Source organism: Parus major, chromosome 7, assembly GCF_001522545.3.
Source record: "Parus major isolate Abel chromosome 7, Parus_major1.1, whole genome shotgun sequence".
Taxonomy (NCBI): Eukaryota; Metazoa; Chordata; class Aves; order Passeriformes; family Paridae; genus Parus; species Parus major.
The window spans coordinates 28,615,105-28,636,901 of NC_031776.1; the positions used below are offsets into that span (position 1 = coordinate 28,615,105).

At 39.5% G+C, this 21,797-nt stretch overlaps 4 protein-coding genes and 1 long non-coding RNA gene across 16 annotated transcripts in view; 3 read left to right on the top strand and 2 right to left on the bottom strand.

Annotated features, from left to right (window-relative positions):
* On the top strand, positions 1 to 5,028 carry LOC117244751. Its single transcript, XR_004498407.1, has 2 exons — positions 1 to 252; positions 4,928 to 5,028. It is a non-coding gene; the product is annotated as an uncharacterized LOC117244751 (long non-coding RNA).
* Positions 745 to 8,446, bottom strand: DTX3L (deltex E3 ubiquitin ligase 3L). Its single transcript, XM_015634304.2, has 5 exons — positions 8,244 to 8,446; positions 7,572 to 7,792; positions 4,049 to 5,671; positions 3,147 to 3,364; positions 745 to 1,894 (listed from the first exon to the last, which is right to left on the bottom strand). Exons 1-5 carry the CDS (start codon positions 8,419 to 8,421, stop codon positions 1,825 to 1,827), a joined length of 2,310 nt encoding a protein of 769 aa, XP_015489790.1. The 5' UTR covers positions 8,422 to 8,446; the 3' UTR covers positions 745 to 1,824.
* PARP9 (poly(ADP-ribose) polymerase family member 9) lies at positions 8,442 to 14,985 on the top strand. The gene is made up of 8 exons (XM_033516244.1): positions 8,442 to 8,561; positions 8,938 to 8,977; positions 9,700 to 10,535; positions 11,954 to 12,178; positions 12,259 to 12,471; positions 13,225 to 13,285; positions 13,719 to 14,184; positions 14,875 to 14,985. The coding sequence occupies exons 1-7, from the start codon at positions 8,547 to 8,549 to the stop codon at positions 14,087 to 14,089; spliced, it is 1,761 nt and encodes a 586-aa protein (XP_033372135.1). The 5' UTR covers positions 8,442 to 8,546; the 3' UTR covers positions 14,090 to 14,184; positions 14,875 to 14,985.
* The window catches only part of CEP70 (centrosomal protein 70), a 26,232-nt gene continuing 19,343 nt past the window's right edge, over positions 14,909 to 21,797 (top strand). For all 9 annotated transcript variants that reach the window (XR_004498405.1, XR_004498404.1, XR_004498406.1 and 6 more), the window contains exons 1-3: positions 14,909 to 15,023; positions 15,747 to 15,912; positions 17,109 to 17,151. Coding sequence is in view for 6 of the 9 variants with exons in the window: in XM_033516235.1 (XP_033372126.1) it covers positions 15,808 to 15,912; positions 17,109 to 17,151 (148 nt within the window). In the remaining 3 variants the exon portion in view is untranslated. The remainder of the gene's footprint in view (positions 15,024 to 15,746; positions 15,913 to 17,108; positions 17,152 to 21,797) is intronic.
* Positions 17,939 to 21,797, bottom strand: part of FAIM (Fas apoptotic inhibitory molecule) — a 7,735-nt gene continuing 3,876 nt past the window's right edge. For all 4 annotated transcript variants that reach the window (XM_015634324.3, XM_015634321.2, XM_015634323.3 and 1 more), the window contains 2 exons: positions 21,155 to 21,204; positions 17,939 to 19,783 (listed from right to left, as the gene is read on the bottom strand). In XM_015634324.3, coding sequence (XP_015489810.1) covers positions 19,634 to 19,783; positions 21,155 to 21,204 — 200 coding nt within the window. In that variant the 3' untranslated portion in view covers positions 17,939 to 19,633. The remainder of the gene's footprint in view (positions 19,784 to 21,154; positions 21,205 to 21,797) is intronic.

Here is a 21,797-nt window from a genome sequence, read left to right on the forward strand (position 1 = left end):
GTGCCAGGAAGAGGCCTCCCCCCTCCAGGCCCATCGGGACAGCCGGGAGCCCCGGGCCCCGCCGCTCCTCCTCACGGGGGCAGGAGAGGCCTCTCAGCGCCCTCGGAGCGCGCCCGGGCCGCACTGTCCCTTGTGCCTCCACAGAGCCGAACAAGAACCAAGCGTCACAGTGTTTTCAGCCCCTGAACTAGAGCAACTTGTCAGCTAGCTGAGAAGTTTTCAGCTGAGTGCTCAGGACTTTCCATTGCAAAGGTTAGTTTTCAGCTATTTCGTGCTGCGTATTTTACCCTTGTGGCCAAATATGGGACACTAAAATAGCAGGTAAATGAAGTTTTCCCCCCTAACTTCACTGAATGTTCACTGAAGAAATGGATAAATAACCAAATGTCACTAAAGATTTTCAGCAGTCAGCTAAGCCTAGGTATCATCAGACACTGTCAAGTGACCGAAGGGGCCGCCTTTGTTTCTTGGTGGGTGACTGATTTATCTGTTACTTCCTAATGCACTGTCCTCCCCACAGCTAGCCCAGATACATGCTCTCCCATGCTCTGCGAGCAAGCAGATGCAGAGAAGGAGCATGGGTAGTGTCCCAAAGTGACCCAAAGTGTCCAAGGGGATATTCCATCCCATAGAGCATCACACTCAGAAATAGAAACGGGGGGCAGGCAGCTGAGGAGGACGATTGCTTCTCAGTGACAGGCGGGCATTGGTCAGCGGCTGGTGAACAAATGTACTGTGCATCACTTGTTTCTCCTCGGTTTTATTCTCCCACCTTCCTCTTTCTCATTACAATTATCAGAGTCCAAACTGCCCCAAAACATGGTATTGCAGGGAAGCTCCTAAATTAAAAAAATATATACAGCTATATGTATTGCAAAAAGGAGGAAAAATCTGTACAGAAGAATGCAGAAACACACATAGTATTTTTGTATTTTCTCTATTAGTGCTCAATAGCCTTAGAGAAATGGTTCAACTCACTACAAATTATGTCTGTGTGTGTGACACACCACCACCACAGGTAATTAGCAGGTTATTTAGGCACTGCAGAGTAGCTTAATGATACACTTTAAACCTATATTGGATGCAATTGAAAGAATACAGTTTTACAGTTGAAGAACCGATTTAAAAGTTGTATTTGAGTTTAAGCACAATTGCAGGAACAGAACCAGGAACCCACTATCAGATATGGCCACTGTTACTTCCTGTTTGCTCCAATGCAGCTCTCAGCACTCAGCACTTCTGCAGAGCTGAAAATACAGTAGTATCCATGCACTCTTTTGTACATGATCCATGGCTAATTTCATGTGCAAAACTCAAATCACTAAGGCCATTTCTACCATGAAAAGAAGCAAAGGTCTATAGCCTTATCACAGCTAACACTGTCATAGCTGCATACAATTTTTTGACTAGATGGGTTACATGATGCTAGCCATGCTGACAGACATCATAATGCAAACCTAAGAGAAGTGTTTCATCTAATAAAAGCCAGTAGTAAATCTAAGGGTTTTGGAAATCAGACTGAAGAGGTGTGGGGAAAAGTGCAGATCAGGTTTGCTGGTAAAGCAAGATATACAAAGTGCAAACAGCACTGATACTACACTCACAAGAACTAAAATCTGTAAAGGCTACATATATAGGGAAGTAAATGACTTGTGAAAAGAACATACATTCTTTGATGAGAAAAGATTACTTTTCTTAGCTGTAGAAGTATAAGTGATTTAAGTCTGGCAGTTAAACAAATTAACTTCCCTCAGAGCTTGAATAGTACATTAACTGCTTTATGTTCAGTTATTAGACTTAAGAGTTGAGAATTGATAGATTTCCTTATTCAATTCCTTTTGCTTTCAATTCTGATCGAACACGCTGCAGATAAGTAGAATCCGGGTAACCAAACCTAGGAGAAAAAGAGAATTGTTTGGGCTATTTCTGCAATGAAGCACTTGACAATTTCTACAGAACCATCTCACCAAAATATTTTTAGAAATCTCTTTACAAATTTTATGCATTCTTGCCCTAGAGAGAAAACAGACCCATACTGCCAGTCACAGAAGTAATACAGACAGCTTAAAGCTACAAACTTAAGGAGCTGCTACATTCTGTTGTTCAAATTGACACTATGAACTTGAAAGCTGCCTGGAGTCTCAGTTCAAAATGGCAGGGTGTTTGAGTATACATCTTTTTAAAAAGAAAATCAGACCTGAAGCATATTCAAGTCAGCATTCAAAACAGAAACATAATGGCACCTCTGGACTTGAAGCAGTGCAGCACCAGAACTGCATACAAAGGAAGTGATAAACAAGAGAGAGAATTTGCACAGAGTGGAGGATAAAGTAAAACTGATACTTTTTGCTCTTTTTGACCCTAACACAGTCAGGAGGATCTAGACACAAGCCTTTAGAGCTTGGAGGACATCACCTGCCCCTTAGAAGCTGCAACAAGCTTGGAAGGACTGGTCCAAGACTCCCTGTTGTCTCTGCTGCAGGCGGCTCACACTAAGTACTGGCAGTTGCTCCTTTCATTTAAGTGCAGCAAGTCTTCAAGAAATGCTGGATAGGGCTGTCATCTACTCAGAAAAGACTCTGACAGCTTCAATGGCCAAAATGGGGTAACCTTTTTTATGGATAGGGTTGGCACTGTGTCCTGTGCCCTGACCCACTAGGTGCTGCACAACTCATGGTTCCTAGCATCTAGAAGGGCATGACCATATCTGTACTACAATCTCACTTCCTGCTGGTAGCTCTGTTAAGCAGAATTTCAAATCATGTTTTACAAAGTCTGAGTGCCATCTTTACCAGGATCATAACGGACCAGCACCTCCTGGTGCAGAACAGCAGGTAACAGCAGAGGCATAGATCAGGAGTCCAGCCTTAGGTATCATCAAGAGCTTGTTGTCCTGTATATTCTAATCAAAGCAGTTATTAACTTACAAACTCATTGGTGAATGAGTAGCCTGAGAGGCAGCAGAACATTAAGCTCATCCTTGTTCCAACTGTCCAAATAGGTGATTAACATCTGGATCCATAGGGCATTCCACAATCACTCTGTTAGTGACAAAATCTCAAAGCTCTAAATGTGGAAAATATTCAAGGCAGCCTTCCTGACACATCTGAGTAACAACAATATTGCATAAAGAGAAGAGTACTTACTGGGTAGGTCCTCCCTTCATGGCAGTTTTGTGGTGAATATCATTCCATATGATAACACTTTGTTCACCAGTAGTATGTGACTGCCCCACCGTGAAAATCAATTTTTGGTTAAAGGCCCTTCTGAGGAGCTGCAGAATTTCTCGCCCCTCCTCACTGTTAGGTAAATACGCTGTTCGGTGAACTGGCCCATAACGCTGCCCTGGGTTTGGATGGCTGCTCTGTTTTGTAGAAAAACAAAACAAAACCACAGTGTACATCCTAAATCATACAGAAAAATGTAGCATGACTGATACTTGATTCTGAGTTTTTTTCTCTTTAGATACTTTCTTTCATGCAAACTTCATTCGCATTTTTTTGCCATCATTCATGCATCCATTGTTATTTTTAAATTTGTTTTTCCAACTTTTCTCTTGTAAATGCATGGTGCTACACCCATGACTTTTTAGTTTACTCCATTCTCAGTCCTGGACACCAACCCAAGTACATAACATAAGGAGATTTGTCACCTGGAAAGCTCTCACCAAGCCAGCCCACTATTTATTTTTGTCCATTGGCATCCACAGCAAAGAGAATGCTCCAGAAATGCTCATTATACTCCCAAAACTTTGTTTATATGATATCACTACATAGATTTCAGTTTAGTTATTCCCAATGTACAAATTAAAGACAGGTATCTCTGTCCTGGTGCATATAAAATGGAGGCTGACCATCTTATCATTTCATTCCTACTGTATTTACTTAATTGCAGCCAAAAATATTAAATTAAATACTTGCAGATTTTTACAAAACAAAAGAGTTTTGTCTGAACATGCATTAAAATAATGGGAAAATCATTAATTTTATATTCAATATTGGTTTTCTTGTGGGAAAAATATCTTTAAGAAATATTTAAGTATACTTACAGTTTGAATACCACCCTTCATAGCATAGTCAATTTGAATAGTGTCACAATTGGGATAACCAGGAAGAGAGAAACTGATTGTTTTAGTTGACATTGTTCCCTCTGGTTGGTTTCCTATCAGGACTCCACAGACGGTATTACAAACAGGACAAACTTGTTTGTAAGTCATGGCTTTGTCAATGCAAATTTTGCAAAATGCATGTTTGCACTTTTCTAGTATTTGTTTATTTTCAATTCTGTCCCTGCAAATAGGACATTCATCTTCTTCCTTTTCTTCTGTCTTTGCCTGAGTCTGTCCTCCAGTAGAAAGACTGTTCTTTCGCCTAACAATGGCCTTCTTAGATGCTCCTGTAGCTTCTTGAGAGCTGAGGTCAGAGGACAGTGGTGCCCTATTTTTAGTTTGTGTTGAGTCTTCAATGTTAAAACCCTTCATGTATTTTTCAGCAGCATAAAGACTGTCTGGTAAGCCTCTTATGATTAACTTATCTTCATTCTTCTTAAGTTGTACATTAAAATCTTCAAATTTCTTAGCATTAAGTAGTTTATTTAAAGTTTTCTTCTGATCTTCTGAAAGCTTCATGCTTTTTTCTCTTAACATTGCAGAGGCACTCTGAAATGCATTGATAAAACTTTCAGTAGCATGTGACGACATATCAGAAGTTTTGGGTTTAGGCCTAAATATTATGACCTTCTGGCCATATGAATTCTCTTTTATTTCTACCAGTGTATCAAATTTGTCATTTATGTTTTCAATTTCTTTGATTAATATGGTTTCCAACAATTTAAACATAGAAGCATCAACTTCAATTCCATTTCTGTATTTGTAGCATTCAGATGATATTTTCATATCAGCTTGACAGTTCTTATCTTTCTCTTCTAGAAATTTTTCGGCAGCTTCAATCTCACTCACTGGACCACGGAGTAGCAAGTGACTCCCTTCCTCTTTAACAAGAAGATTTATAAACATTTTATTTAATTTCATTATTGTCTCTTTTAATGTGTTTGTTATGGGAACTTTTTTCTCTGTCAGATCTTTTGTAGCTCCCTGAAAAATGTTGATAAAAAAATCTCTAGCTGCTTGTAATAATGCAGGACTTTTACCAGAAGATATGTGTATTAATGTGCTATTCTCATCATGATGTTTAGTTGTTATACACACTCCAAACCTTTCGTGTAGCTCTTTGATTTCTTCTTTGCAGGTATGACTAAAATACTCATAGAGAGCTGTCCCAACAATCAACTCATCCATTTCTTCACTATCCAGGCCAATCTTATCTTCCAAACCATTCTTACATTTAGAATTTGAAAAATTATGGTTTGGGTCTTTGCCTGCAAGGATATCCTCAACGTTCTTACCTCCTTCAGTATTCAGGCCAATCTCATCTTTCAAACCACTCTTACATTCAGAATGTGAAAAATCATGGTTTGAGTCTTTGCCTGCAAGGATATCCTCAAAGTAGTGATAAGCTTTTTCAATATCTGTAAAATCTCCTGTCAATTTTTCAGAGCCACCCATGGCAGGGTTTCCTTCTCTCTTTAAGTTTGGACATATAATGGCAATTTTCTCCCTTTGGTCTTCAGTGAACATTCTGGTATTCAAAGTAGCAGATACTGTAAGAAATATCTAAAGAAAAGACAAGAATACATCAACATTAGTTTTCTCTAAGGTTCTCTGCCTGCTACTTCTGTATTTTCAGCAAGGAGAAGCTCTGTCCATCCCAGTAGTGCCAGACCACTACAAACAAGTTTGCACATGGTATTTCTTTATGTCGTGTACACTAACAATACAAGCAGGTGAGTAACACAAACTGCTTCTAAGTCAGCAGCAAAAATGAAATGTCTTAATGTCACCAGCACTGCAGGAGGAAAGACAGTAACTCTGCTACTTAGGCTAAGACTGTGACCAGCACTCTCTGCTCCCAACCTCTGACAGCAGGATTAGTGTAACTAGAGGCAGGCAACCTCTGCAGCTGAGCTCACTGTGTGTTAGGCCCTTTTCCCATCATTACCAGGACCTAAAAGTCCTGCGTACCAAGTAGACAAAGCAAACAGATTTTTTCTTTCCCGCCCTATCATCTTCAAGGTTTCTGGGCACCAGGCTGACCGGTGCCCTCCTTACTGGCCTTGAAGGTCCCAGCTACCCTGCCAACCAGCTGCTGTCAACCCTATCACAGAGCAGGCAGGTTTAATGGCACTGCCTACAAGATCAACCAGTTACAAGTCCTAACTGGTAATTCACACCAAAGCTGTGGCTGGTCAGTGAAACCCATGGGACCCTCAGTGTCCAGGGAGACTTCCACTGCCCTCTGTTCCTTTGAGGACTGACTGGATGACCCATATGCTTTTATGTGTTTTCAAGTCTAGATTGTGATTGTTCTATCAATACAGCAACCCAAGTATTAAGATTTGACATGATTTGCAGAGGGTCCATGTGACTAGAAACCATAAGCTAAGCTGTGTTATCAAATATCAAACACAGTGCTACACTACTTATAAAACTGTCCTACACTGATTCTGTTTGTAGAAATCCTGTGGTATTCTGATCATTAACTCTATGCTATGCTAATGATAAAACTCTTTTTAAAAAGCAAAAAGCTTTAATTGTAATGACATCTTAGTGCCATCATTATTTTGCCAAGGATCCCCAAAAGAATCTATTTGTCCCCTTAGAGCCATGTTACACAGACACAACATGTTTTAACATGACCTGTAAGTTATATTTCATTAATCTTATTAGTATTAGACTATATAATTTTCACTTATTATCTTTCTTTAAAACTTTCCCAGAAGTCATGCTTTAATAACTCCAAGGGTTAGGGCAGAAAGCAAGATTCTGAAAAATAGTAACATACATGTTCACTTCTCTATTTTATACAGACAGGAGGATAGGGAAATTTGCCGTATAGATGCCAGGTAAATGCTATGTTAGCACATGCTATACCTCAAAAGCTACATCTATGTTACCATGCAAAACAGGGTATAAAACCCTCTGAGCCAGATTTCAGCATCTTGGTAGAGCCACACCATGTAGCCCTACCCCTTGTCCCTAAACACAGCTGATCTTTTCTGTGTAACTTTTAGTTCAAGTGTCTAAAATCATACTTGTGGTGCTACATCACATCACAGCAGACTTTTTTAATGCTGAAGTAAGGGAGAGAGATAATTAGGGTTGCCTCAAGGTGCAAACGATGGAAGAGTGTTAGAGGTCTGTGTAGGTGGAAAGATCAAATCTCATACAATTCTTCTACACTTTGGGAGCAGCCCTTGATGCATACTACCCCCTGAAACCTGCCAGAGTGCTGCTTTGGGGAATAGTGCTCGGCATCTGGCATAGTCAGGCTGGAAAAATGCTGCCTGTAAAGACGTGTAGATTGACCTCTGGTCTGTTCTCAAATGTCACTCCTGGACCCCATTTTATTAAGATCACATAACTGACATTTTTTTGGCACAAAATATTAAAGTGCAACATAGAGGACTCATGGAACTACAAGCAGGGCAGTTGTGACAAGCTCTTCCTGATGTACCTTTTTGGTAAGGTCTTCCTTTATTGTGGCCCCAAAGCCACCGTTGTCCCGCTGTTCCCGCTGGGGCAGGGAAGGGCTGGCAGCGACGCTGTAGTTGACAGAGGCCTGCGCTGTAAGCTGGTTCTTGCCCGAGTCCCCTTCTCCAGGCAGGATGACTATCTCCAGGCATTCTGTACCCAAATCCAAGGTGTGTTTTGTGCGGGATTCCACACTCTTCCTATCTGTGGTAATTTTAAAATGACAGAATCACAGAACTGTTATAGTTGGAAGGAATATCTGGACATCATCCTGCCCAATCCCAGTTCCAAGGCAGGGTCACCTGGAATGTCTCCAGAGACAGAGACTCCACGGCCTTCCTGAGTGGCCTGTTCCACTGCTCTGCCACCCTCGATGTAAAGAAATTCTTCCTCATGTTAACGTGAAACGTCTTGTGTTTTATTTTATGCCCCCTGCTCCTTCTGTCACTGGCTACCACTGGCACGTCTTTGAGATATTTATATGCATCAATGAGATCCCGAATGCATTTGGACAAAGGCAGATAAGGCTGATAAAGTTACCCGAAAACGTGATAGTTACCAGGGGCCCCGGAGCCGCCCTGCCCCGGGACTCTTAAGTGGTGCCTCGGCGGCCATTTCCAGTCCCCTCACAGCCGTCCCCACTCCCGTCCCATACCTTCCTCGTTCAAGAAGTGCACCCAGTAGGTGTTGGGCTCGGTACCCGGGTGCATGTCGCACTCGCCGCCCCCCGACCGCTTTTTCGACTGGAAGTATGAGTGGAGCTTGCGGTTCGCGTTCTCGCCGGCGGCGGGCGCAGACTTGAACCCCACCAGCAGTGGAGGCACCGCCGCCATGATCGCGCTCCACCGCTCGCTTTCGCTTTCGCTTCCCGCTCCGCCGCCCGCTTTCGTTTCGTTCCCCGCTCCACCCGCGGCTCCCGCTTCAGCTCCGAGCGCTGAGGATCCGCCCCGCCCGGCTCATGGGGGTCGTTCAGGTAGCGGAGCGGGGCAGGGGGCGCAGGGGGTCCGGGGCGGCGGCTGCCTCAGGGACTCTGGGTGCGGCGGGAACTCCCGGCGGGGCTGAGGGGAGCACAACAGTCCCGTCGTCTGGCTTGGCGCTCGGGAATGACTCTTCCCGGCCTCTCGCTCCTGCAACTTCGCCGGAGCCAGAGGAATCTGTGGGTAACCTCATCCGCAGAGCTCCCGCAGCTCCGAGCAACATTTTAAAAACTAGAAAACTTCATACAGATGTTTGAAAAGCTGGTATTGCCGGTTTGATTTGCTACAGAATCTCTCCTGTAGGAAGGCAGTCCACGTTTGTTGCTAACATTTACTTTCTCTTTTCCTTTTTTGCTCTTTTTATTGTAACAGAGTTACGTTTCAGGTTTCTTCAGAGGGAAGCCCGCTTTAGGTAAGCCTCTCATTTAGCCGTCTGCTAAGTGTGTACTTGTATGTAAGCTGAAAACTGCCAACTACAGCCAGCAAACTGGAAAACAAAAGCCAAAAGCAACCTGAAATTTATGATTAATATGAAATAGACATGGTTATGAATCAACATTATTATTAATTAGTTCAACAGGACTTGCTTGCGTTTCTCTTTTGAAAGATCTCAGAAGTGTTTTAATGAGTCAGCATAGATACTTTATAAGTTCAAAACGTCAGACTTTTTGCAAGCTGGAAGCATACCCTGGAGGAAAATTCATAAAACTCACATATTTAAATTGATTCAAGCTAATTAACATAACTGCTGCATTGTAGTACTGCTGACATCTGCCAGGAGAGGGCTGTATAGCCATAGTAATAATGTAAAATCTGTTCCTTAAAAGAAGTGGTTTAAAAAGACTTTTTGAGTTCATACAAAGTTCCATAAAAGAAAGAACTTGCTTGTGGAGTTTTAAGTACAGACCAAATGAGAGTCACAGAATTAAAACTCAGTATAAGATCTCTGTGGCACAGTTAAATTATCCTGAGTTCTGAACCTCTGAAAAGGGGAGAGAAAAGATTAGAGTGTGGAAAAAATATCGTTTAGCAATGACAGTAGGATAAAATTGAGAGCTAGAAACCACACTTCTAGATAAAAATAAATATTTTGATAGTAATTCCTTATATTTCACTTTATGTTCTGTATCCTAGGGTCTAGCATGGTAATGGATGAGTTCAATTCGATGATCCCCATCAGTAAAGATGCCTATGAAGCTCTTAAGAGAAGAGAGAGCTGTCTAAATATTCTCATTTCCAAAAAGTTTGCTTGTACGTTGGCCTTCAGAAAAGGACCAAAATGCACTGTTGAAGTATACAGGAAAAAAGTAAAGTCAGGCATTGACATTTGTGTTTATAAGGATGATCTCACAAGACACAAGGTTGATGCTGTGGTGAATGCAGCCAATGAGTATCTTCGACATGGAGGAGGTCTTGCTCTTTCCCTTGTAAAAACTGGAGGGCCAGAAATACAAGAGCAAAGCAATCTTTATATTCAAAGGTATGGAAGAGTCCAAGTTGGCAGCATAGCAGTGACAGGTGCAGGGATGCTTCCTTGTAAGGAAGTTATTCATGCAGTTGGTCCAAGGTGGAATCCTCGTGAAAAAGAAAGATGTTGTTACCTACTTAAGGAAGCTATTTTGAATGTTCTGCATTATGTTAGTGCTCCAGGAAAAGCTTTACAGTCTGTGGCTATCCCAGCAGTGAGTTCAGGTGTCTATGCCTTCCCAGTTGATTTGTGTTCTCAAGTGATAGTAATGGCTGTAAAGGAATTTGTTGAGGCAAGTTCACCAAGTTGTCTCAGGGAGATCCGCCTGGTGAACATTGATGAGTCCACAGTTGCAGAAATAAAGAAGGCCTGTGAAAAGTTTCTGGGTGATACCAATTCACTTGAAGACGCTGTGTCAGCTTCACCAAGCCAGTTTCCAACTCACCTCAAACATGGAAACATTCGCATGCGCATCATAAAACAACACCCTAAAAATCTGAAGGTAAGTCTGTCCTGTAATTTGTGGAACATGGTGTTGTCTTAAAGTCTTTGTGGGATTTGGAGCCCAAGATTTCAGAACACATTTTGTGTCAGTCCACTAAATGATTTTCATCTCAGTTTGGTGAGAATTTACACATGGCGATTAAATCATAGTAGCAAGGAGTTGTTTTTTGTCCAAATGGGTATTGAACTTTAGAATGTTTTATTTCATTTTTGTGTACATGCTGTTATAATAGGAAGAAGCTAAAGATTGAATGATTTAATAATACCCATGTGAAGGGTATTTTTTAATAATTTAATAATCTCCATGTGAAGGTTTATCTTCTTATTCTTATTTTATTCTTCTTATTCTTATCTTCTTATCTTAAGAATTCACATTTTATCGTGTGCTCCATGCAGTGTTCTCTTATTTTCTGCCTTTCTTTTTTCTTCCTGTAATTTATGTTCTCATAACTCCATTACTGGAATTATTCAGCAAACACTGAAACAGCAGAAAATAACTTACACAGATGATATGCACCTTACCTTTACATAGGGCATTACTTAAGTTGATTAACTTTTTAGCTAGAAAATTTGATGCAAAATATATGATCTCAGTCACAGGAATTCAACAGAGCTCTTAGACTGCAAATACATCACAGGAATGACATTTATTTTTAGCAAATACTATATCCTAAGAAAAGAAATGCATTTTTATTTTAAAGAGGTATCATAATTGAAAAGGAAGTTCGTTTTTTTTTTTTGGTGTAAGAACAAAGGATCACAAAGTTGACCTTGCAGGGAATTTAATTAACCAAGTCTACAAAAAGGTTTAAAACCACGACAAGCACTGAAAGATGCACATGCTCTGAAGGCCATGAGGAAAGCATGTTCTTATGTCTTTAGATAATATTCAACAATTAAGGTTAGAACAATTTCTGCTGTTATCAGCATTGTGTAAACAAGTTTTTTGTGTTTTCCATATTTGAAATACAGGGCACCTACTATGGGAATCTGCTTTTTCCACTAGGTATTGGAAATAATTACAACTTTGCAGTTCCCTTATGTGTACTGGCACCACTAGTTTGGTGATGTGTCTTGCTACCCTAAGACTGGGATGACAGCCATATCCATTGTTCTCTCCTGCTGATAATTGGCACGTGGGTCACTTAGACAGTGAGAGTAATAATTCTGTTCAATACACTCTTGATGACTGGAACAGCTTTGTGCATTCTCTTGGTTTCTGAACTGCCACTGCAAGGTGCGTAATTTGATGTATTCTAGTGCTGTAGTAGTAAGTAGTAGGAAAATTCAAGCAGCTGATCTGTGGAAGTTGGGTCTTTGTACAGGAATTGTAGTTAGAAAAAATGTTCTCTCTAATAGCAAATCTTGCACTTAATTAGTTTGAAGTACATTGAAATTTGCACTCTTTCCTTGCAGAATACAGCTATTGTTAATCCCCTGAATGCAAGGGGTGAGCCTTTCTCTCAATCTTCAAGACAACTGCTGGAAAAAGAGAGTCCAGCTTTTTGGAAGGAACTTCAGTATCATTTTAGACATCCAACACGTTCTAAGGAGCCCAGAGTAACCAGAAGGCACGAGCTGCCCTCTACATTTGTACTGCACATGGCATTGCAGTGCCAGCATCCGGTGTTACAGTGTGAGGTGACGATTGCTTACTTTGGATTTTAATGGATATTCATGTTGGGTGATGTGAGGACTGAAAGATTTTGTTTTTCCTGCAGGAATTGGAGGATGCAGTGAAAAGATGCCTGGATCACTTTCAGGACATCTCCTCTCCCTCAATTTCTTTTCCAGTAAATTGGTCACCAACACTGCCTGTTGACATAGTGGCAGAGACCATGATTGAAGCAGTTTTAAATTTTTCCAAAGCATATCCTATGAAGAAGAGAGAAGTGCAGATTGTCATTTGCCCAGATGACCCTGATGCCTATGAGGTACCAAATTTGTTGTTAGCTACCCATAAGGAAAACACAAAACTGGAAAAATATTTCCATAGATGACTAAAAATGAAGATAGTCTGTTCTGTGCTAATAGCAATTGTGAGCAGCAGGTCCCTTTATGAAACTTAACACTCTCATTAATAGATACTCAATCTTTGCAAATACTTATTTTCTCTTCACTAAACTAGAAGTCTTCAGCCTGTAGTCTGATAGAAAGGGGAGAGAACTTTAAAATTCTCATGTCTGTTGGTGAATGTATAAGAAAGAGTCTACTCTTAACTTATTAAGGAACAAATAGTCCTCCTCAGGAAATATTTTCAGTCAGTCTTGGTTTCTTGTATGGAGCTCCTAAGGCAAAACACTATCAACAGATTATATGAGCTAACAGAAGGATTTCAAGTAGACAGGAAGGAGAATAATCTGGATTTTAAAACTGAGTAAGGATGCATGATCATTAAACTGCAAGTAATGAACACCTTTATCTTATGTAATTGCATGAGATATGCCACAACCACAAGGAGTTGGTAAAGGTGCCATTCAGTGTGTAATGTGTGTTTCCTTAGGAGATGCAGAAGAACAGGAATGCATTTGATACTGTAAGGAATAACATTTTGGGAAAAGCTGACAAATGCCAACAATTTCACAATTGGGTGGGGGTGTAAACTGCTTGTCTATCAGAGTTTTGAAGAAATTATTTGCTTATTTGATAAGAAATTGCAAACTGCTCCTAAACTTTTATCTTTCAAGGTTGTCCTGAGAAAATTTTATTCAGCAAAATGCAAACTGGAAAACAGAAGTGATCCTTTGAGTAAGTAATGAACAGAAGTGGTGTTTCCAGTAAATGAATACTCCCAATTTGAGAATCTGTAATCACATTATTTTAAAATTGGGAACTTAGTATTTGCATATGTGTCTTGGGAAGAGGAGGAAGCAAAAACTTGTGAGCACTTTGTATTTTTACATTTATAGGAATGGAACTGCACAGTCCCTGTTAAGACTTAAAACACATTGTCATTGCCCAACTTGTTGGAAGTCATTTAGTGAAAGGCAGATAAATTCTCCATATGTGTGTGTGTGTCCTGGAAACCTTACCTCCTTGTAGCTAATCTCTTTTTTGAGCATACCAGAAGAGTAGTGTGTTTCTTGCACTGTACAGCTGGGATTACAAGTAGGAGTTTGTCAGCCCTTGAAAGCTCTTCACTCTTCCAATGTACTTGTATTAAAGAAAGTATATCTTCCAGGTACAGAGTCAGGCAGTCAGACTGCAAGCAGTGAACCCATGATTGAACTTAGAGGGAGCACACCCACAGCACTGGAAGCAGCAGAATCCTGGCTCCAAAATGTAATGCAAATTCAGGAAAGTCACTATGCTGTTATTGAAAACAACTACATTTTTTGCCTTGGTAAAGAGGAATTTGCAGAACTCTCTCAAGTGCAGCCTTCTAGTGTGTGTGTATCAGAAGAAGTGAGAGATGGACAAGCAAGACTGACATTTCAGGGCCCTCCTGATGTTTTGATTGATACAGTGCTTGCAACTGAAGAATTACTGCTTCGTGTGCAAGAGAAGACTATAGCTGAACAAGAGAAACTGCTCTACTTAATGTGTATGTAAAGTAAATGGTGCCTAAACACTAATTAAGTAAATAAGTGCCTAAACAAAATCAAGTATGAAGCAACATCTATCTCTGTATTGCTGAGGGTGGACAGGTATGCATTCAGTTCACACACACATACTGAGTATTGCTTTAATTACTGATATCCCTGTACTTCTATCATGTGAACCCCTGGAAGACTATTTGTTAGCTGTGGTCACTCACTTGGCAGTTTTCCCAGTTGAGCACAGTTTATACAAGAGCTGGCCATGATGTATATGCAGCTGTAGTGGAGTCCTCTCCAGGATACCTTCACTTTAAAGTCTGGACACTGGAGATTTACAAAACTTGCACTTAATTAACACACACCTTTGCTGAGCTTTTGCTGGCTACATCTGGACCACTGTGGAGTCCTTGGCTGTCGTGAACAACTGATACAACTAGTAGCATTACAGAAAGCTACTGAGTGATCAGTTTTAATTCATGTTTGGATAATCATTCAATATAGATACCTTTGTGTGAAAGCTCAAATGTGGAGAGCTGTAATGGAGAATATAAATTGCTTTCCTTTGGTTTCTCCTCTCCCTGGTTTCTTTATAATAAATGCAGAAAAATAGAATATATTTATATACATTTATATATGTATATTAGTCCCTCTCAATTTTAGCCTCTGACATTACTTCAGAGAACACTTAAAATTCTTTGTTCTTAACTAAACCATCAACCAAAGTAGGGGATCTGCCTCCCTTGCCTTTGCTTCAGACACTACAATAGATGAAAATTTTACTCCCTTATTCATATCCAGGCCAACCAGAAGCAGACCAGCTTTCAGAAGAAGACTTTCACAAGACAAGTACCACTGACTACATCCAGATTTCACCAGTAGAATGTCACCTCCCGGAGTTTAAAGACAGACAGAAAGAGTTTGAAAAAGCTGGACTTCGTATTCTCAGGGTAAAGAGGATATTAATGGAAAAACTGAATCTCAGCTCACATATTTGAACTAACATATTTCACCTAAGCTTAATAAATTCAGATGAACTATTTCAATGCATTGTCTTTAAAAATTAAGATCAAATCAACCTCATCCTTAAAACAGATCGTCTTTAACCCTAATGAAAAGTATTTTATACATAATGCAAATAATCACTCAAAAAGTGATTAAATTCTGAGAAGTGTTTTTAATTATACTGTATGTTCTCCCTTGTACTTCATGCTTCAAATGCCCCTTTATAGGACTCTAGAGAAATATGAGATTGGTATGGTAAATTAAGTACAGCATTCCAGGACACTAAGTCAGTGTCTGTTTTCTTTTCGTGAGCTTGATACCAAAAATTACCACCTGAATTTGCCTGATTGTGTTAAAGCTGAAATCATACTTGGGTATCACTGCTTTACTAAACAGGCGGTGGACTCAATCTCTTCAGCACAACTCTGGAACAGTACTGGAAGTCAGTACAGCAGGAAATATTCCCAGTGATTTCAATGGGAGGCATGGGATAGTGGTATGGTTCTTTTCTTTGGATCAGTTGCACACTTCAGATACTTTGTCCACTATGTGGTCAATGCATACAGGCTAAAGCAAAGGTTCTTGCACTGAAGAACATAGTCTGAATAAAAGCATTTATGGATTCTGCAACTGTCTCCATCTGCTTATGATACTCTGTTATGTTACAGATTGAAAAGTTACATAATCCACTTCTATCTGCTGCATTCCAACGAATGAAAACAAAGGTAGATGGTAGCTCCAAGACAACTCACAAGTTGTACCAGGAAGTTCCTGCCGAGTTCTGTTGCTCAGTTTGCCAAACTGGATTTCACAGAATGTATTCTCCACCAAAAGGTAATGACTTGATTTGGCATCTTTAATCAAAATGAACAGTGACTGACTACTAAACTCAGGTTAAAATTAGAAAAAATGGCATTCCTAAATAAGAACTGTTTCTTGTATTTAGATTTGTATGAGCTTACTTTATTATATACAGTAAGGTTTCCCTTCCTGATACTTTTTAGAGCCAGCAAGGCTCTAGGAAAATAAGCCTGAATTCAAGTCTAGCCCAAACACTGAATTATTAGTATACACATAATTTCATGTCAAAGTTTTATTTTGTTGCATCACTGTAAAGGAAGTCAGTGTCCTTGTGTAGCTGCTGCAAACATGCATTCAGCAGCTTGGTGCTCTAAAGCATGTGGAAGGGCATCACAGAACACTGAGGATGGAAGGGGCTTCTGAGGATCATTCTGAGGCCCCTGTTCAGATCAGGTGTAGTCAGAGACAGCAGGTAGTCTCATTTCTTGGGCTGCCATTTGGAGTAAGGTACACTTGGAGAAAGTTGTGAATCCATGAAATATTGTAGCAGACAATGTAGTAGACATATGCTTTCAGAAAGGGAAAGAATAAGCATTTAGTGCTTCATCCTGAAGTGTGTGATATTTTGCATGTCAATTGCAGAAAGGAATTTCAAGCAACAAACTGTTCAAAAAGTGGAGATTTGCCTTTCTTTGTCTATGCAATCTACATGGCACATTTACATACTTTAAAAGCAATAAGATGGTCTAATTTCTTTGCACTTTTACATTTGATACTGTAACAGCACTTCATGTAACATTTTTCATATAAATCTCAAAGCTTTTTTTTGTAGTTTGCATTATTAAAATCTTGCTGCCTTTGTTGTTTATCAGAGTCCCTCATAACATGATGGCTGAAGTGTGAGTCAAATATTTATTTTATATAAATCCTTTAGACCTTGATTATCAGCTAATCCAGATGATTCAATCACTGGATTGGCAGATAAATCTGAACAGTTAGCACTGGAGTAGCAGTTAATTGGAATGGCCATCAGCTGTCATTGCTCGTGGTTTCAGTGGGAGGTCAGTGCAAGCATCAGAGCCACTCCATGCAAATGACCTTCCAAAAGGATGGCAGGCAGTCACATCACTTGTAACCCTGAATCAAGCAGCAGTCTCTTGGAACTATCACCCTGAAAGAACCAACTCCTAAATGCTTTGTCTTCTGAAAATTTTTCTTTCTCTTTCCAGAACAAAAATACGGAGCTGGCATCTACTTTACAACAAACCCAAGGTACCTGAGCGAGGGTAAAGCAACATGGGAAACAGATTCTAAAATATACGTGTTTGAGGCTGATGTAGTAACTGGCTCATGCACTACAGGCCAGCCATCTTGTATTATGCCACCAGCAGTGGAGAGGAATGGCTTTACATTATATGACAGTTTAGTAGATAGTTTACACCGTCCCGAGATCTTTGTCATTTTCAATGGTTTTGCAGCCCTTCCGCAGTATTTGCTGACTTGTTCCCCACTGACCAAGAGGTATTTAGCTCCTGGAGGAAGCAAGGGATCCTCAGTGGGAATAAAGCAGAATTGTAGCTATGGTGAAGACCCACTGAGGACAAAATCTAGCGCTTTGATTTAAAGAGGATGCTCTGCTTAGTAGTGTGCTATGGTCAGAGTGCTTCCTGAAAAGTACTCTGAAATATTCATGAACAAAAGAGTTAGTTAATACCTTAAGGATATTAGGATAAAATTACCGGTGAATGGAAGCAGAAGGGAAAGCAGCCCAAAATACAGTGTAACATTTAGCATTAACATTTAACAGACCTGGTGGTTTATTTCTTAAAGTGATCTCAGTTTGTGACTATACACTTGATGGTTGTGTAGGCTGTCATTCTTCCACTGCATTTTCTTAATCTGAGATATAGCATATGTCAGGGAAACACAAGAAATCTTGGTTGTGGCTTTTGATTCTTAAATTTTCTTTGACTTAAGATGGGAGAATGTAGAAGTTGAGAGCTGTTTGCTTCTTAGAGACATGCTATTATATACAGTTATGACAAACATGAGGCAATACTTCATGATTTCTTACAGTGGTTGCTATACTGTTTTTATTACTTACTTCAAGCATTGTAGATACACATATTCAAAATAAAAAGTATGAATGTCACTATCTGTTAACTTGTATTTTTCTATAGTCTTAAGAATGTGATTTGTACTGTACATGAGCTTCAGACTTCTCAGCAACATTCTATCTCTTTGAAAGGCTACAAAATAGTAGAGAACTGGTTCAAGCTACAGCTTGAAATTATTTTTCAATTAATCTACCTTTACCAACATCTTTTAAAGATTACATTGTCAGCCTTGTAGCCAGGTATCCCCCCCATTACTTCTGCAGTGATGTGAAGCAAATACACGGAAAAGCCCAAGGGCTGTTACAGTAATTCCAGTGTAAAAGGGGATTCAGTCCAGCACTTGGGTACATGGAAACTTCCTCCAGTAAAGCCTGCTGATGGGGAGCAGCCTGATCTCTAAAACACAGATGAAATTAGCATTTAATAAAACTTTTCAAAATAATTTGTTAATGGGTTCCCAGGATGCTTGTACTGCACCTGCAACTCTTGAGCTAGTAGTTGTAGTGCTAGGAACCACTCACAAGTCCAAAAAAAATTAAGTTACAAAAGTTTAATTCTGAATTTTGAGGTTACAAGTGGATTTTTTTTAACCATTACAAAAGAAACTTTTAGATTAATATATTAATATTTTAGGTTTTTTAATAATTATTTTTAAGATTAGCTGTGCTTGCAGTTGCAAAGGGTAGTTTTGTATTGTAAGTCTAACACATGAGTTTTGTTCTCAAGAAATCCAAAGGTTGACATTGGAAATTATGCTGCAATTCTGAAAACAGAATTAGTCTATTCCTATTTTAACTATTCCATTAAAGTAACTAATTATTTTCCATTTCTGTTCCCCTTTTCCTCATATTTTTGATTCACACATTACTGCCATGAAAACACATATTTGTAGATTTAAGATTTGTTAGCAGTGAACAGAGGTAAGTTCTTACATCAGCATGCTTCAAGAGACCATTTTTAAAGAGGTTTCATAGCAGGAGGTTTTTTTTTTTCTACTGTCTTCTATAGTTTATGAACTACAGCATCAGTTTTCAGAACACCTAAAGGAATGGGTTTTTTGGCACAATGTAACATCTTGCTCCTAGTGGGAATAGAGAACAGTTTTCATAACTCAGTATTAATTTAATACTGTAACACAAGTTTTGGTAACTATGTATTTCATTATTAACCTCTTTATTAACTATGTAACTACCCTTAACTGCATGTGAAAAGGTCTGTAGTCAGGTTAATAGAAAAATAATTATAGAGAAAGCTTTCAACATCTTAATCCTGTGCTCAGTATAGGCTTTCTCTTCCCTCCACATACACCTGTAGTTAAGGATTCAGTGTTACTGAATATTTATCTTTAGTTTTATTACAGCATTTTTTCCTGATGTATAATTTCTATTTCACCAGTGTTCTCCACACATAGTAATATGCTATATATTCTAGATATATATAGCTTTTTTAAAAACTGGTAATGTAAGACATTGTACATAATTATTTTCATCTGGTCCTCAAAAAGAATAATTCTGTGTACAGAAACTAGAAAATAAACCCAGCACAAACTAGATGTACCAAGTAGTACATATTAAAATAATTACCACAGTAATTGAAAATTCCTGATCTTAGTCCTACTATAATCAGTTAACCAGAGGCTATTCCACAGCCTCTGGGATTTCTCTGTTGTCCACAATAAGGGTATGAATAATTCCTTCCTTTCGTTTCCCACTACTGACAGCCTTAATGCAACAGCTGTGGTCAGCAACAGTAAAATGAGTTTCAGTCCCATCTTCCACAAATTCACCCTGAGAGAAAGGAGACAAGAATAAAAACAGGTGATATTTCAATAAACAAAAAGCTCGAGTGCATCAATGTCAAGATCACTTGCTGTTCCCACATTTACAGCAGCTTTAGGTACCTGTGACAAATACTGCCCAAAAGCTGAACAAGGCTGCTGAATCTCAGGCAGGGCTCTGTCAAGGTGCCCAGTTAAAGATCTGTGCATATCAGACCATGATGAAAATTTCACACAATCAGAAATGGTAAAGTTGGTGTTTGTGAATCCTTGTTACTGATTCATGTCAGTAAACATGAAGAGGCAGCATTCTGATGAGTTGTGCTGTACAACCAGTAGGTGTCACACAAACCTTTGCTCAAGCAGCAGTGAAAGGTGGAGCATTTAGGATGCCTTCCACAGCAGATCCCTGAATCGATACAACAGCTGTATATCTTGGATACATCTCCTGCTGCAGTTCTGTAATTTCCTGTTATAGATTTTGCCAGACACGGCTGTGTTTTTGTCATGATGTTTGTGACAGTAGAACAGTTCATGTGCTGCTCTAATGGAAGCACAGTTTGGTACTAAACCTGCACTCACAGCTTGCAAGGGCACCTCTGAGTGCTCTCAGTATATTACAGAAAAGGCTGAGCCATCAGGAGCAGAAGTCCTGATTTACAGAAAGGAGGTTTCTTTCACTGATTACTAAGCAAACATTTGGTGAATCTTTTCATCCTATTCTCAGGTATAGCAGAACTGTTGATTTTACAATTTGTACTCATCCAGGGGCTTCCTTGTAGCAGCAGTAAAAACTTTGACACCCTACATGGTGTGCATATTGAAAGCCATCATAAGCAGAAACACACCAAACAGATTAAGCCCCCTAGCTGTCAGCCTGCTCAAAAAATCAATGCAGATGTGATCAAGATAAAAGATTTGACTTGTTCCAATGAGGCTCTTAAGCCCTAAGTATTAGGAACATCTCTAGATGGAAAAAAGCATGAGTCATAATAGACTACATGTGTTCAACTTTCAGTGACAACTGTTACAAGCAGGTTTGGATGCAGTGGCTCTAACTCTGCATCCAACTGAAATCCTTCCCAATCCCCAGAAGTTTTTCTCCCTAAAAACCCTGCACAACTGACTCTAATTTCTTTGTTTGTCTAAAAAGGGGAAAGAAAAGTATAATTTATCCTTAAACAAGCAGATGGTTTGGTATCTGAACTGAAATACTGCCCATTATAAAATTCAGTGAAGGTCATTTTGAACAGACCAGGAGTGTCCTGGCTGCCTTGGCCTCTTTGGTAAAGGGAGATAATGTGCCCCTCTGGGGCTTATTTTGCCAAGCTTTGGTTACATATCCATAGCCTGGGAAGAGCCTTTGGAAAGGATCACATACCGCTGTTTCCATTTTTTGACCGTTGCACCACACATCCATCGTGTCTTTTTCTGTGAAGGAAAAGGAAAACAAAGTAGAAAGAACAAGGTATTTTTTTTCTCGCTACAAACAAGGATCTAAAACAAGGAAAAAATCTATTGTTGAATTTTACTTTCAATTCCCAAAAGAAGTTCCCAAGTAGCTGTAGTGCCTGAGCTACAGGGTTTGCTCTCACACTGGAGAGAGAGGAGGCTCTGTTTTGCTTTGAATATACATTTTTAATCCTCCGTAGCCCTAGCTATTAATACTGTGTTGTTCTGAATAGTGTCAGAGATACTCTGACAGCCTTAAACTGAAAAAATTAAAATACAGAAAAGTAAAGTAGTTTCTGCTAATTATTTGAGTGCTGTTTATTCAATAAAGATCTTTTTTCAGGTCAATTTAATTTAAAAGCAGCATTCTTTAACATCTATCAGACTGTTTGTATTCTTAACATTTTGAAAGCACCAAGTACCACTTTAAATATCCATCTTAGATTTTTTTTCTGCATTTGAAACAGAATGTTCTTTTACTTCTCCCAGCACATCCTCCTTAAATTACTTTGTTCTGTAACTCCCTTTACTGACACTGTCATTCACACAACATTAGCAGAGAGCTGAATCCT